The sequence below is a fragment of the Panulirus ornatus genome, chromosome 62 (genome assembly GCF_036320965.1).
Source record: "Panulirus ornatus isolate Po-2019 chromosome 62, ASM3632096v1, whole genome shotgun sequence".
NCBI classification, from domain to species: domain Eukaryota; kingdom Metazoa; phylum Arthropoda; class Malacostraca; order Decapoda; family Palinuridae; genus Panulirus; species Panulirus ornatus.
Window position 1 is genome coordinate 8,747,906 of NC_092285.1, and position 15,255 is coordinate 8,763,160.

At 44.3% G+C, this 15,255-nt stretch overlaps 1 protein-coding gene across 1 annotated transcript in view; it reads left to right on the plus strand.

Annotated features, from left to right (window-relative positions):
- The window catches only part of LOC139745700 (cell adhesion molecule 2-like), a 292,179-nt gene extending 277,262 nt beyond the window's left edge, over positions 1 to 14,917 (plus strand). The window contains exons 4-9 of the mRNA XM_071656137.1: positions 3,365 to 3,478; positions 5,318 to 5,521; positions 7,564 to 7,715; positions 9,185 to 9,329; positions 11,810 to 11,940; positions 14,723 to 14,917. Coding sequence (XP_071512238.1) covers positions 3,365 to 3,478; positions 5,318 to 5,521; positions 7,564 to 7,715; positions 9,185 to 9,329; positions 11,810 to 11,940; positions 14,723 to 14,917 — 941 coding nt within the window. The remainder of the gene's footprint in view (positions 1 to 3,364; positions 3,479 to 5,317; positions 5,522 to 7,563; positions 7,716 to 9,184; positions 9,330 to 11,809; positions 11,941 to 14,722) is intronic.
- Positions 14,918 to 15,255: the final 338 nt, after the last annotated feature.

A 15,255-nucleotide genomic window follows, 5' to 3' on the forward strand; every position in this document is an offset into this window, starting at 1 on the left:
AATTGGTGTTAAAGAGAACACTGAAGAGGATACACACACACACACACACACACACACACACACACACACACACACACACACACACACACACGGGACGGGTTCAACTCAGCTGTTCCTACACACACACACACACACACACACACACACACCAGATGTAGTCTTATCCACAGAACTCTGAGACACACGTTGAACGCAATCCTCACCAGATTTCTACCCCAAAGCAGCGTTCCCGTGTTCATACTGTTCAAGGAGCGTTCCCGTGTTCATATTGTTCAAGGGGCGTTCCCGTGTTCATATTGTTCAAGGAACGTTCCCGTGTTCATATTGTTCAAGGAGCGTTCCCGTGTTCATATTGTTCAAGGGGCGTTCCCGTGTTCATATTGTTCAAGGAGCGTTCCCGTGTTCATACTGTTCAAGGAGCGTTCCCGTGTTCATATTGTTCAAGGAGCGTTCCCGTGTTCATATTGTTCAAGGGGCGTTCCCGTGTTCATATTGTTCAAGGGGCGTTCCCGTGTTCATATTGTTCAAGGAACGTTCCCGTGTTCATATTGTTCAAGGGGCGTTCCCGTGTTCATATTGTTCAAGGAACGTTCCCGTGTTCATATTGTTCAAGGGGCGTTCCCGTGTTCATATTGTTCAAGGAACGTTCCCGTGTTCATATTGTTCAAGGGGCGTTCCCGTGTTCATATTGTTCAAGGAGCGTTCCCGTGTTCATACTGTTCAAGGAGCGTTCCCGTGTTCATATTGTTCAAGGAGCGTTCCCGTGTTCATACTGTTCAAGGAGCGTTCCCGTGTTCATATTGTTCAAGGAACGTTCCCGTGTTCATATTGTTCAAGGAGCGTTCCCGTGTTCATATTGTTCAAGGGGAACGTTCCCGAGTTCACTATTGTTCAAGAGCGTTCCCGTGTTCATATTGTTCAAGGAGCGTTCCCGTGTTCATATTGTTCAAGGAGCGTTCCCGTGTTATATTGTTCAAGGAGCGTTCCCAGTGTTCAATTGTTCAAGGAGCGTTCCCGTGTCTATACTGTTCAAGCAGGCGTTCCCGTGCTTCATATTGTCAAGGAAGCGTTCCCGTCCGATTCATAATCGTTCAAGGAGCGTTCCCGTGCGTTCATATTGTTCAAGGAGGCGTTCCCGTGTTCAAATTGTTCAAGGAGCGTTCCCGTGTTCATACTGTTCAAGGTGTCGTTCCCGTGTTCATATTGATCAAGGGACGTTCCCGATGTTCATATTTGTTCAAGGAACGTTCCCCGTGTTCATCTTGTTCAAGGAGCGTTTTCCCGTGTTCATAAGTTCAAGGAGCGTTCCCGTGTTCATACTGTCAAGGAGTCGTTCCCGTGTTCATATTGTTCAAGGAGCGTTCCCGTGTTTCATCACTGGTTCAAGGTGCGTTCCCGTGTTCATATTGTTCAAGGAAACGTTCCCGTGTTCATATTTGTTCAAGGTTCCCGGTTCATACTGTTCAAGGGCGTTCCGGTTCATATTGTTCAAGGAGCGTTCCCGTGTTCATATTGTTCAAGGAGCGTTCCCGTGTTCAACTGTTCAAGGACTTCCCGGTTCATATTTTTCAGGAACGTTCCCGGTTCAATTGTTCAAGGGCGTTCCCGTGTTCATATTGTTCAAGGGGCGTTCCGTGTTCAATTTTTCAGCAGCGTTCCCGTGTTCATATTGTTCAAGGAACGTTCCCGTGTTCAATTTGGATTGTTCAGTCAAGGAGCGTTCCCGTGTTCATATTGTTCAAGGGGCGTTCCCGTGTTCATATTGTTCAAGGAGCGTTCCCGTGTTCATATTGTTCAAGGAGCGTTCCCGTGTTCATATTGTTCAAGCAGCGTTCCCGTGTTCATATTGTTCAAGCAGCGTTCCCGTGTTCATATTGTTCAAGGGGCGTTCCCGTGTTCATATTGTTCAAGGAGCGTTCCCGTGTTCATATTGTTCAAGCAGCGTTCCCGTGTTCATATTGTTCAAGCAGCGTTCCCGTGTTCATATTGTTCAAGGAGCGTTCCCGTGTTCATATTGTTCAAGGGGCGTTCCCGTGTTCATACTGTTCAAGGAGCGTTCCCGTGTTCATACTGTTCAAGGAGCGTTCCCGTGTTCATATTGTTCAAGGGGCGTTCCCGTGTTCATATTGTTCAAGGGGCGTTCCCGTGTTCATATTGTTCAAGGAGCGTTCCCGTGTTCATATTGTTCAAGGGGCGTTCCCGTGTTCATATTGTTCAAGGAGCGTTCCCGTGTTCATATTGTTCAAGGGGCGTTCCCGTGTTCATATTGTTCAAGGAGCGTTCCCGTGTTCATATTGTTCAAGCAGCGTTCCCGTGTTCATACTGTTCAAGGAGCGTTCCCGTGTTCATATTGTTCAAGGGGCGTTCCCGTGTTCATATTGTTCAAGGGGCGTTCCCGTGTTCATATTGTTCAAGGAGCGTTCCCGTGTTCATACTGTTCAAGGGGCGTTCCCGTGTTCATATTGTTCAAGGAGCGTTCCCGTGTTCATACTGTTCAAGGAGCGTTCCCGTGTTCATATTGTTCAAGTCACTCGCAATCTACCTTGGTGGTTCTCTCTTCAACCAATGTTTCCCTGTGATCTGAAGTCACTCATTTGAAGTCGCTTGTAAATCGCCAACTTCGCTATCTTCATCTTTTTTTCTTCATGCCCTTGTGGGTCGGTCTGTATGGCGTCTTTCCATAGTTCAACGGTTCATGAGGATACATAAAGATACAGGAATACATTACGGACATACACGATGCATACATATACACAAGATGTATACCTACATATACACATACATACGTATACGCTTGTATGCATGGATACATCTACATACACAAATACGCATACGCAAATAAAATATGCGTAGTCTTTTATGTAAACACATACTCTGTGTGTGTGTGCGTGTGTGTGTGTGTGTGTGTGTGTGTGTGTGTGTGTGTGTGTGTGTGTGTGTGTGAGGCCAGAGGAAATGAACAGGAGGATATGGAATATATATTTTTTGACGAGGGATGGAAAGAACACCATAAATGTTATAGAACATTGAGAGAACTGGAAGTATAACGTCTCGAAAGATATATATATATATATATATATATATATATATATATATATATATATATATATATATATATATATATATATGATAGAAATTAGAAGACAAGCGATGCTGTTTCATTTGAAGCGAGGTAGCGCCAGGAATGGATGAAGGCAAGCGAGTATGAATATGTACATTGTGTGTGTGTGTGTGTATGGGTGGATGGGCCATTCTTTGTCTTATTTCCTGGAGCTACCTCGCTAAAGCGGGAAACTGCGATCAAGTATAATAATATATATCATCTTTTAACCTGTATATTTTTTTCCCCTCGTGTTTCCTGCAGTTCCACCTAACACGCCAACCATCCTGACGGAGAGGAACGGCCAGCAGGTGTGGACCATGGTGGGTCCGTACAACGAGGGCGAGTCTATGTCTCTGACGTGTGAAGTCAATGGCGGTGAGTATAGACACACACCCACACACACACACGAGTGTCAGAACTACCCCTTCCCTATTTCCTCCTCCTCCTTCCCACCCCCACGTACATTATAGAACTCGTCCCACGTACACTATAGGTGGGTTTATGATATACACAGGTTCTCTTGCTTCCGTGGTGTGACTGGTGGGTTAGCGTCGCTGACCATGATGATTCACACACGGGCACGACCGGCACTCCACGGACAACCCCAGGTGTTCATCCTTGGGAATAGTTGATGATTGGGGTCTTGGCATATATATATATATATATATATATATATATATATATATATATATATATATATATATATATATTTTTTTTTTTTTTTTTTTTTTCATACTATTCGCCATTTCCCGCGATAGCGAGGTAGCGTTAAGAACAGAGGACTGGGCCTTTGAGGGAATATCCTCACCTGGCCCTCTTCTCTGTACCTTCTTTTGGAAAATTAAAAAAAAAAAAAAAAACGAGAGGAGAGGATTTCCAGCATACAAGGGGAATTGTGGATGATTGGGTACTTGGCATATATATATATATATATATATATATATATATATATATATATATATATATATATATATATATATATATATATATATATGCAGCATACAAGGTCAAGGGATGTGTAAAGCCCTCTCACTGTGACACACAAATAGTAAAACGCACACACACACACACACACACACACACACACACAGAGGGAAAAAAATATTCGCAGAAAAATATAATTGCTTGTGCAAATATTGGTCACATACAAATATCAACATGGCCCCTTCCTCCTCACATGTAGCCTCTCCCCCTTTACATATGTACACACATACTAAATATACGACTACGGTTAAACCAACACATTGTACAAACCTATATGACGTGTGTGTGTGTGTGTATGTAGCAGATAAAAAAAAAGACACACATTTCGTTTCAATGCACATATTTGCCATAGCCTCGACTTAGTGTTTGAAATGTCCCGGATAGTGTTCCATTATGAACTGTTAGATGTTGACAGATATCTTTTTGAAATAGATATCTGGTAACACCCAACTACTCCCGCTCCCCCCCCTAAAAAAAGATAATGTATATAGATGGTCTCGGTCTGTACTGATAGCATTTATACGTAGTTTGCCATTCAAATTGCAGTGTGTCTTTTTTTTATTGTTATCGTTCAAGTTTGACTATGGCAAACATGTCGTAAAATGAGCCAAAGGCAGGACAGTTTTAGAGAGAGAGAGAGAGAGAGAGAGAGAGAGAGAGAGAGAGAGAGAGAGAGAGAGAGACAGACAGACAGACAACCTCTCGTCCTAGAATTGTTTCTCGCTTTAGAGAAATGGATTACCCCTTTTCTTCGTCACCATTAGGTTCTCTATCTCCCCCTCCTCCTCCTCCTCCTTCTCCTGGGTGTTCCTTGACTTCGTCAGTGCCTTCTGCAGGATGTGTCTCATAACCTCCTACTCTGATGGCCAGTGAGGTTCTCTTCCCATCTCATACGTCCTGGATCTCCGTCGACGCCTCCTGCAGGAGGTCTCCCCTCTCCTACCTTCCACACCCTGGCCATCAGGGTTCCTTCTTACTCCTCCCTTGACCTTACCTTCTCTTTAACTCCGTCGACGCCTCCTGCAGGAGGTCTCCCTCTCCTACCTTCCACACCTTGGCCATCACGGTTCCCTCTTGCTCCTCCCTTGACCTTGCGTTCTCTTTAACTCCGTCGACGCCTCCTGCAGGAGGTCTCCCCCTCTCCTACTTTCCACACCCTGGCCATCAGGGTTCCTTCTTGCTCCTCCCTTGACCTTACCTTCTCTTTAACTCCGTCGACGCCTTCTGCAGGTAAGCCGCCGCCGCGGGTGACGTGGTGGATGGACGGGGAACTCATAGACGACTCGAGCGAGTCCCCACGCCCCCACACCGTCACCAACACCCTCACCATCGCCAGGCTGACGAGGAGCCACCTCCACGCCTCCTTGGTCTGCCAGGCGTCCAACACCAACCACAGCGCCCCTGTCCAGACCATCATCACCATTGAGATGAACTGTGAGTAAGGCTAGTGGCTCTGGTGAATAGCGGGCGGGTGGGTCTGTGAGTAAGGCTAGTGGCTTTGTTGAATAGCTAGCTGGCGGGTGGGTGGGTCTGTGAGTAAGGCTAGTGGCTCTGGTGAATAGCTAGCGAGCGAGTGGATGGGTGGGTCTGTGAGTAAGGCTAGTGGCTCTGGTGAATAGCGAGCGAGTGGGTGGGTGGGTGGGTTTGTGAGTAAGGCTAGTGGCTCTAGTGAATAGCGAGCGAGTGGGTGGGTGGGTTTGTGAGTGGGTCTGTGAGTAAGGCTAGTGGCTCTGTTGAATAGCTAGCGAGCGAGTGGGTGGGTGGGTCTGTGAGTAAGACAAGTGGCTCTGGTGAATAGCGGGCGGGTGGGTGGGTCTGTGAGTAAGGCTAGTGGCTCTGGTGAATAGCGGGCGGGTGGGTCTGTGAGTAAGGCTAGTGGCTCTGTTGAATAGCTAGCGAGCGAGTGGGTGGGTCTGTGAGTAAGGCTAGTGGCTCTGTTGAATAGCTAGCGAGCGAGTGGGTGGGTCTGTGAGTAAGGCTAGTGGCTTTGTTGAATAGCTAGCTGGCGGGTGGGTGGGTCTGTGAGTAAGGCTAGTGGCTATGGTGAATAGCGGGCGGGTGGGTGGGTGGGTAGATAGATGATGAGTCGTGAGTCAAGAGGGAGGTGGGGTGGGTGGGTTACACTCATCCATGAGAGGCGTCTTTTAGTCAGTAGATACCACGAGGAGGCGCTGATAAAACAGTGGAAGGAACTGATGACACTGAGAGAAAACGGTAAACAGTAAACATGGTAAACATTTGTTGATCCGTTGACTTTGTCACTCATTAAAAGTGGGGGCAAGATTTACTCTTTATCTCTCAGCTAAGCTGGCTAAGTGAGAGAGTGAGAGATTTATATTTCGAGGAGAACGGACATAAGAGAAAGGATTTGGAGGCTGAAGAGATAAAAAAAAAAGAGAGAGAGAGAGAGAGTCGACACCGTGTTCTGGTAGTGTTTGGATAATGGGTGGGATTTGCACCGGACTGGGAAAAGATTTATGGCAGTGTAGAAAGGATAGCATTGCACTCTGCAGTGATGAGCATATGTCAGGGTTATGTAAACGTGCATAACGAATACATCATACACAATGCAGTGACGTGGATTTGTCAAGAATTAAGACTTTGTTTAACTCGCAACCCCGGAAATAATTATATATATATATATATATATATATATATATATATATATATATATATATTCCTATGAGTCCACAGGCAAATGAAACACAAGTTCCCAAGTGCAGTTTCGTGTAATAATCACATCATCAGGAGAGAGTCAAGAAATATAACTGTCAGTTGATAACGCCACACGGCATTAAGTTCCCAAGTGCATTTTCGTGTAATAATCACACCATCAGGGGAGATACAAGAAAGAAATATAGTAGTTCAGTTGATATACAACGAAGAGACGGGTTGTAAAACGTCTTTTGCAAGGCTTAAGTCGCCCACACACACCTCTGTCCTTATAGGATTAGAACGGGTTTTCAAGGATATGTCGACAGTCATTTGTTTTGTCTTCCAGTCATTACTTGTTATATTCCAGGCTCGAAGACTCCAAGGGCTGACGCTCTACATTTCGTGACTGGAAACTCATGACTTTTTCTTATGGTATATGATTTATTTATTCTTTTTTTTTTACACACTTTGATGATACGTTTATTTGAGTTTGTTACGGGCTGGATCATGGGGAAACGAGATGTCAAGTTTACTCTTTCACAAAAAAATATATGAATTTGATCATATTGATGAGCAATAAATGGATTATTTTATTCCGTAGATGAATATAATTTTACCTACGTAGATCTAGTGTAGTTAATAAGGACCTTTTAAACTTTATTAGATTTGCTATTGTGTTAATAAAGTAGAATTTCCACTCGAACTTCGAGGAAGGCAACTATTGTAGGGAGGAGGGAAGAGGGTGATAAGCCACGCTCTGAGGGTGGAGGGCAGTGGCTCTCATTAAATAAGGCCGGTTCTCCCATCTTCTTGCTACGCAGTTAAGCCCTTGGCGGTGAAGGTGTTGGGTTCCCGGGAGCCTCTGTCAGCTGGGCGGGAGTACGAGCTGGTGTGCCAGAGCGTGGGTGCCAGGCCGCCCGCCTCCCTCACCTGGTGGCTGGACGGGCTGCAGCTGACCAATGCCACCACCTCAGTGAGTACCGAGAGAGAGAGAGAGAGAGAGAGAGAGAGAGAGGAGTTGAACGTGAGAGGAATATTGAGAGTGAGTGAGTGTGTGAGAGAAACAGTGAAAGCGAAGACACTGAAAGTGAATTAGAAGGTGAGAGAAACAGAGAGAGAGAGAGAGAGAGAGAGAGAGAGAGAGAGAAGCAGTTATTATCTTTGTCACTGATTGGTTCCCCCATTCTGTTTCCCCCAGTCCTGTTCCCCTTAATCCGGTTCTCCCAGTCCGGTTTCCCCGAATCCGGTTTCCCCGAATCCGGCTTCCCCCAATCCAGTTTTCCCCGAATCTCCACTACAATTCTTTCCCCACATTCTCACCAAAACACAATTATACCCCATTTGCCCAGCCATATTCACAGGAAACCTTATTATCTCCTTCTTAACAACAGATAGCTTATGCGTCGTTGTCTTCAATCTCATTGTCACCAAAGCCTTTGTGTATCCGCATTCTATCCTTCCTTATCTCTACCTCAAAGAACAGATGTATGACAATGTATCTGACGTGCTGTTATCTCAATCATCTTCCCTTATCTCTGTTTCATACAACAGATGTATGATCTATCTATTTTTCTGTGTGTATTGGGCTTAAAGTTCCTCCTCTGTCAGCCTGTTTTTGAAGACTTCATTCCACAACGTTTCCGTCCATGTTTACTCTTAGGTCTTTCCGTCCTTCACCGAAATGAAAGCAAGACATGTTCATTCCCTTATGTTTACTTTATCTTGGGTTGAGGGCGGTCGTACACCTCCCCGTCAGTTCACCTATTTGCTCCTTCCTTTGTAATGTTTATCTTTTGTTTCCGGCATTAGAAACCTCCAAGTTCCACTACTCGGGTGAATACACCCATTTACTTCGCCATTTATTATTTGAAGCGTTTACCTGCCACTCCACGATTGAAAGCAGCCATTAGTTCCCCATTATTTTGGCCTTCATCGCCCTCTTAAGAGACCATAGTCCATTGAATTCATTTTATTGGTCTCTCTCTCTTAGAAACCTTACCCTTCCTGAATGAAACCAGTTGTGCATTAACCCCTAATTAGTTTACACTTTGCCCTCCCTCATAGTCCACCATTCCATCAATTAAACCTTTTGTTCTCCCTTAAAAACCTATGTACCACTCCCTCCCTCCATTACATATTACCACCCCAATTCATGTAGTTTTAAGTGGCTTCTCATAGTCCACCAGTCCATCAATTAAACCTTTCGGTGTCCCTAAGAAACCTATGTACCACTCCCTCCCTCCATTACATATTACCACCCTAATTCATGTAGTTTTAAGTGGCACTTCATAGTCCACCAGTCCATCAATTAAACCTGTTGTTCTCCCTTAAAAACCTATGTACCACTCTTTCCCTCCCTTACGTATATAACCACCTCTCTAACTCATGTAGTCTTAAGTACCAGTTCTTCTTCATCCATTCATGTCCATTTCTCCCACACAGACCACAAGCTCAGGCAACGTCACACTGAGCACCCTCACGCTAATGCCCACCGACGCTGACGGAGGGAAGTTCCTCAAATGCCTGGCAGAGTCACCTGTGATTGACCATCAGCCCCTGGAGGACAGGTGGCAGCTGGAAGTCTATTGTAAGTCTGCAGAGGATCGGGCGGGCGGGGAGGGAGGAACCTCTACCACCACGCAGGTGTCTCCCTCCCCGCCACCGTAGTACGTACGTACACCCGGCAAAATAAGTATCTTCACACACGGGTCCGATCGATTTGAAAATGAACGCTACGATTCATTTTGTCTCGGTAGGCGTGAATGTGAGACGCTAATTTTTATTTTTGATAATTATGGTAGCTGTTCTGTATAGTAATTACTCTCTAGATAATGATAATAGATATTAATTGATTATAGACGTAACTGTTTGAGGCGTGTTTTATGGACGAGCTGTTCTACCAATGTGAGACAAGACCATAGACCACTTGTCAAAATGTTTCGCCCGGTGCGTCATATTGTCTAACGCAAAACTGTAAAGATACTTATTTCTGTTAGGTGTACCTACACCTTATATTGTTAGTTATTAGCTCTTGAAAAAGATCCCTCGGGATGAAGGGTTAAGTTTTAGTCTATTTCTACCACACACTGTCTGTTTCTCTTTGATTTCTTAATTAGTGCCTCGGGTTCATTTCTACCACACACTGTCTGTTTCTCTTTGATTTCTTAATTAGTGCCTCGGGTTCATTTCTACCACACACTGTCTGTTTCTCTTTGATTTCTTAATTAGTGCCTCGGGTTCATTTCTACCACACACTGTCTGTTTCTCTTTGATTTCTGTCGTAATTTATGCCTCGGGTTCATAGATGTCATTTAATATTTTGTTCGCAGTGTTAATCCCCTTCCATTGTATGTTAAACATTATGTAAATCGCAAGTCTGATTCTCTAACTTACAGAATCAACGTTCATTTGTTTCTTTTTTTGTTTTACCTGAATTTACTGTAAACCTTTGCTTCGAAATGAACCTTAATACGCATCGCCTCTAATTCCAAAGATACACACAGACTCGCGGTTAACCTATTCATGAAACTCTTGAGGGGGAAAAAGATTATAAGAATTTGATTACAGCCTTCAAGAAATTTCCCCCTCATGATCAAAGGACGTAACCCACTTTTCTGATCATCTTGCTTCGACCGGGTCTATTGTATTTCCTAACTATTGTATTTCCCAGCTATTGTATTTCCTAACTATTGTATTTCCTACCTATTGTATTTCCTAACTATTGTATTTCCTAACCTTGCCTCGGGGGAAGATACGATGCCGCTTTATAACCCGTATATAACAGGCACGTAACGTAAACGTAGAGTAAACTAGTGTTTTTTTTATGTTTTTTGTTCATGGCTGTGTGTGCGACCCTTGAGCACGACGGTACGAGCCTTGAGCACGACGGTACGACCTTTGAGCACGAAGGTACGACCCTTGAGCACGACGGTGCGACCCTTGAAAACGATGGTCGTACCATCGTGCTCGAGGGTCGTACCATCGTGCTCGAGGGTCGTACCGTCGTGCTCGAGGGTCGTACCACTCATTCTCCCGTAAGAAGTCTTGAGGTGGATCAAGCACCCTAATTATTATTCATTTTTTTTACGTATATTTCGAGCCTGCGTCTGAAATATGACCGAAGGAAGGGGGGGCCCTTCCTTCCTATCTTCCACGACCCGTGTATCGCTATAATTTCTCGGCGAAGTAGCAAGCTCCAAGGCCTATAATAATGCTCCTTCCCTCCCTCCCTCCATTATTATGCTGGGCCCGCGAGGGTGATCGTACATCATGTTGAACACCCGACTCATTATGCTCTTTACGTGGGGGGAGGTACTTTCCAACCTCCCCTCTGTCATCATTACAAGCCCCTATCTACTCTCTCTCCATAATGATAGCTACAGAGATTCTCAGTAATGATAACTCCAATCTCCGTAGCCTATGTATAATATATGTGTATATATCATACAAACCTTCAGCAGCCAGGATCGAACCCGGGACCCCTGTGCAACAGTCGGGAGCGCTACCGTTAGGCTATGATCGCCCATAATAGGGGTCCTGGGTTCGATCCTGGCTGTTGGAGGTTTGTATGTTCTACGAAGGTGCGCGTTCATATGCACTTTGTTCGTATATATATATATATATATATATATATATATATATATATATATATATATATATATATATATATATATATTCTCAGTCTTTTGTTCATGTTTATATCCTCGTTTTCCACTACGCAGTCTTATTTTTTTTACTTCCATTTACGATGCCTCGTCTGAACTCTAATCATACAATCGTGGCGTCTTATGCACACACTCAGCTTCGGCTCGCCCCTCTTCCAATACACTCCTTCCCACACTTAGGCCTTAAGTACACCCAATACACCCTCGGTTTTAACACACCTCCCACGCTGAGGTCGGGTACAATGATGTACTGTAATATTGTGGGAAATTTTCTCTCCCTCTGATCCACCACGCTTCTAATCCCTTGTATTCCTTCCCTCTCTCTCTTCCTGAGATACACCCAGTACACCCTCCACACTTGTCTAATGCCTTACATTCGTTCTCTCTGCCTCTCTCTCCTCAGATACACCCCAGGTGTACTTGGCTATGGGAAGCAGCCTGAGTCCGGACGAGATTAAAGAAGGGGACGATGTGTACTTCGAGTGTAACGTCAGAGCTCACCCCTGGGTGTACAAGGTGGTCTGGCACCACAACGTAAGTCTGAGTACATTAGTACCATAGACCTGACATGTTATTTGTGTGTGAAAGAAAGGGATTTGATGGATTCGTTGCAATGTGGCAGTTAGCAAGCCAAAGGATGGGCTTTATATATATATATATATATATATATATATATATATATATATATATATATATATATAATATATATATATATATATATATAATATATATATATATATATATATATATATATATATATTCCTATGAGTCCACGGGGAAAATGAAACACGATAAGTTCCCAAGTGCACTTTCGTGTAATAATCACATCATCAGGGGAGACACAAGAGAGAAATATAAGTCAGTTGATATACATTTATGTATATATATATATATATATATATATATATATATATATATATGCTTCGCTACCCTTTTCTTCAGCTATTTTAAGGGTACTTACCTTTTTTAAGTAGTGTTAAGGGCAAACCACCTCGGTTGGACCTTAAGTCTGTGTGGGTGTCTGTGTCCATGGAATTCTATGTAAACCTACAAAGCTAAGCTTTGGAACTCTGCAGTGGTGGTTGGGCCTTTGTGATATCTATTTCTTTCCCTACAGCGCTAAGCTTTGGAATTCCATACCTTCTCACGTCTCTCCTAACACCTCCCACCTGACTCTTTTTTTTTTGTTTGAAAAGCTGTTTTTCTACTTCCTCCAAAGACTTGATTTCTGTCTTGTAATGTATGAATTTAGACACTTGATATCTGGCTTATAGTTTAGTGATTGAAAGAACAAAGTAGGTAAAGCATTTGATTTGATATGATACTAGTGCATAATGTCTATGTCACATACAGTCATTGGTCCGGCTGGAGACACACAGACAGACTAAGAGACACAGGAAGAGTAAACTTTGCCTTAAGACAGACAAATCCTTTTAAAGGTTTAAGGGTTTTTAAGTAGTTTTAGGATACTGATCATATTTCCACAAGAGTCTACCAGCGTCCCATTAAAGTTAATTTCAATTTCTCTACGACACAGAGAAAAGCATATGGCAATGCCATGCCAAGATGGTGCACAAAGTAACCAGTTACTAATACTTACTTTGACAGAGAAAAGCACCTGGCAATACCATGCCAAGATTGGTGCACAGAGTAACCAGTTACTAATACTTTGACAGAGAAAAGCACCTGGCAATACCATGCCAAGATGGGTGCACAAAGTAACTAGTTACTAATACTTACTTTTCGAGCTGTGACTCTATGATGAGTGATTCGACCCCTTCCCCCTTAGTAACTGCAAGTCTGAACGAATCCTGTGAATCGTAAATAGATTGGTCTCTGACGATTCATTTGAAAGATGGCGATTCACCGAAAATTTGACCTCCGGACCCGAATTCCGATTTCGCGTGTAAACATGTTTGACTTTACCACCTGCCGAAGGTCAACACGAGAGTGAGGGGGGAAAAAAGAGAAGAATAAGGAAATATTGACACCTCACAGCTTCTGTGTCAGCAGGGGAAATAACGTTTATATTACAAAGACTCGAAGGTGGGTAGGATTGGATTCTATGCCTTGGCTGACTGACGTAAGGACCGAAGGACTCGGGTCTCTGGCGAAGAAGAGATCGAACTCCAATTGTACATCTCGAGATGGGATGGGGAAGAGAGAGAGAAAAAAAAGACACAGGATTTGAGAGATAGGGAAAAATAGGGAGAAAACGGAGAGGGGGACAAAGAAAAAAGAAAAAATCACAGGATTTGAAGAGAAAGGGAAAATAGGGAGAAAACGGAGAGGGGGAGGAGAAAAAAAGAAAAAAAAATCACAGGGTTTGAAGAGAAAGGGAAAAATAGGGAGAAAATGGAGAGGGGGATAAAAAAAGACACGGGATTTGAGAGAAAGGGAAAAATAGGGAGAAAACGGAGAGGGGGAAAAAAAAAGAAAAAAAAATCACAGGATTTGAAGAGAAAGGGCAAAATAGGGAGAAAACGGAGAGGGGAACAAAAAAAATCAAAAAAAATCACAGGATTTGAAGAGAAAGGGAAAAATAGGGAGAAAACGGAGAAGGGGGAGAAGAAGAAAAACAAAAGAAAAGAAAACGATGATTGACCGAATGGGTAAGACAGTGCTAACCCACAACCGGTGATGGGGGAAAATTACCCATTTCCTCACAGAATGTGGGAAGCGCCCGAGACCTCAGACTATTGGCTTTGGTACACAACTCATCCTGTCACAATATTGATAGTATCTGGAAAAGAAAAAAAGAGATATCTTTTTGGGCAGTTAGATACCAGTTACGTTGAAGAAATCGACTTGGGAAATTTCATTTTTTCCCCCCCCCTATCCTTCCTCCTTGCTGGCTTGTAGATGTAACACAGGCTTGCCTGTGGAACACAAACTTGCCTTTGTAACACAGGCTTCCAGATGTAACACAGACTTGCCTCTGTAACACAGACTTCCAGATGTAACACAGGCTTCCAGATGTAACACAGACTTCCAGATGTAACACAGACTTCCCTCTGTAACACAGACTTCCAGATGTAACACAGGCTTCCAGATGTAACACAGACTTGCCTCTGTAACACAGACTTCCAGATGTAACACAGACTTGCCTCTGTAACACAGGCTTCCAGATGTAACACAGACTTGCCTCTGTAACACAGACTTGCCTCTGTAACACAGGCTTCCCATCCTATTCCAGGGGAAGGTGGGGTGGGGTTTACAGATCCACGCACCTCACCACATTGACGACCCGTTGTTTGCGGGACTGTGACCCGTATTTAACCTCGTACTCCGGGGGTTAACTCCCATGCTATTCCAGGGGATACAAGTGCAGCACAACGTGTCAGCGGGGGTCATCGTCAGCAACCAGAGCCTTGTGATCCAGCGGGTCAAGCGCCAGCAGACGGGGCTGTACATCTGCGTCGCCTCCAATATCGAGGGGGACGGACAGAGCAATGCTGTGGTCCTCAAAGTCCAGTGTAAGGGAGAGAGGGTGACTTGTGTCCAGCTGTGAGGGTGATTGTGTCCAAGTGTAAGGGAGAGGGTGATTGTGTCCAGATGTGAGGGTGTTTGTGTCCAGGTCTAAGGGAGAGGGTGATTGTGTCCAGGTGTGAGGGTGATTGTGTCCAAGTGTAAGGGAGAGGGTGACGTGTCCAGCTGTGAGGGTGACTTGTGTCCAGGTGTGAGGGTGATTGTGTCCAGGTGTGAGGGTGACTTGTGTCCAGGTGTAAGGGAGAGGGTGATTGTGTCCAGGTGTAAGGGAGAGGGTGATTGTGTCCAGGTGTGAGGGTGATTGTGTCCAGGTGTAAGGGAGAGGGTGATTGTGTCCAGGTGTAAGGGAGAGGGTGATTG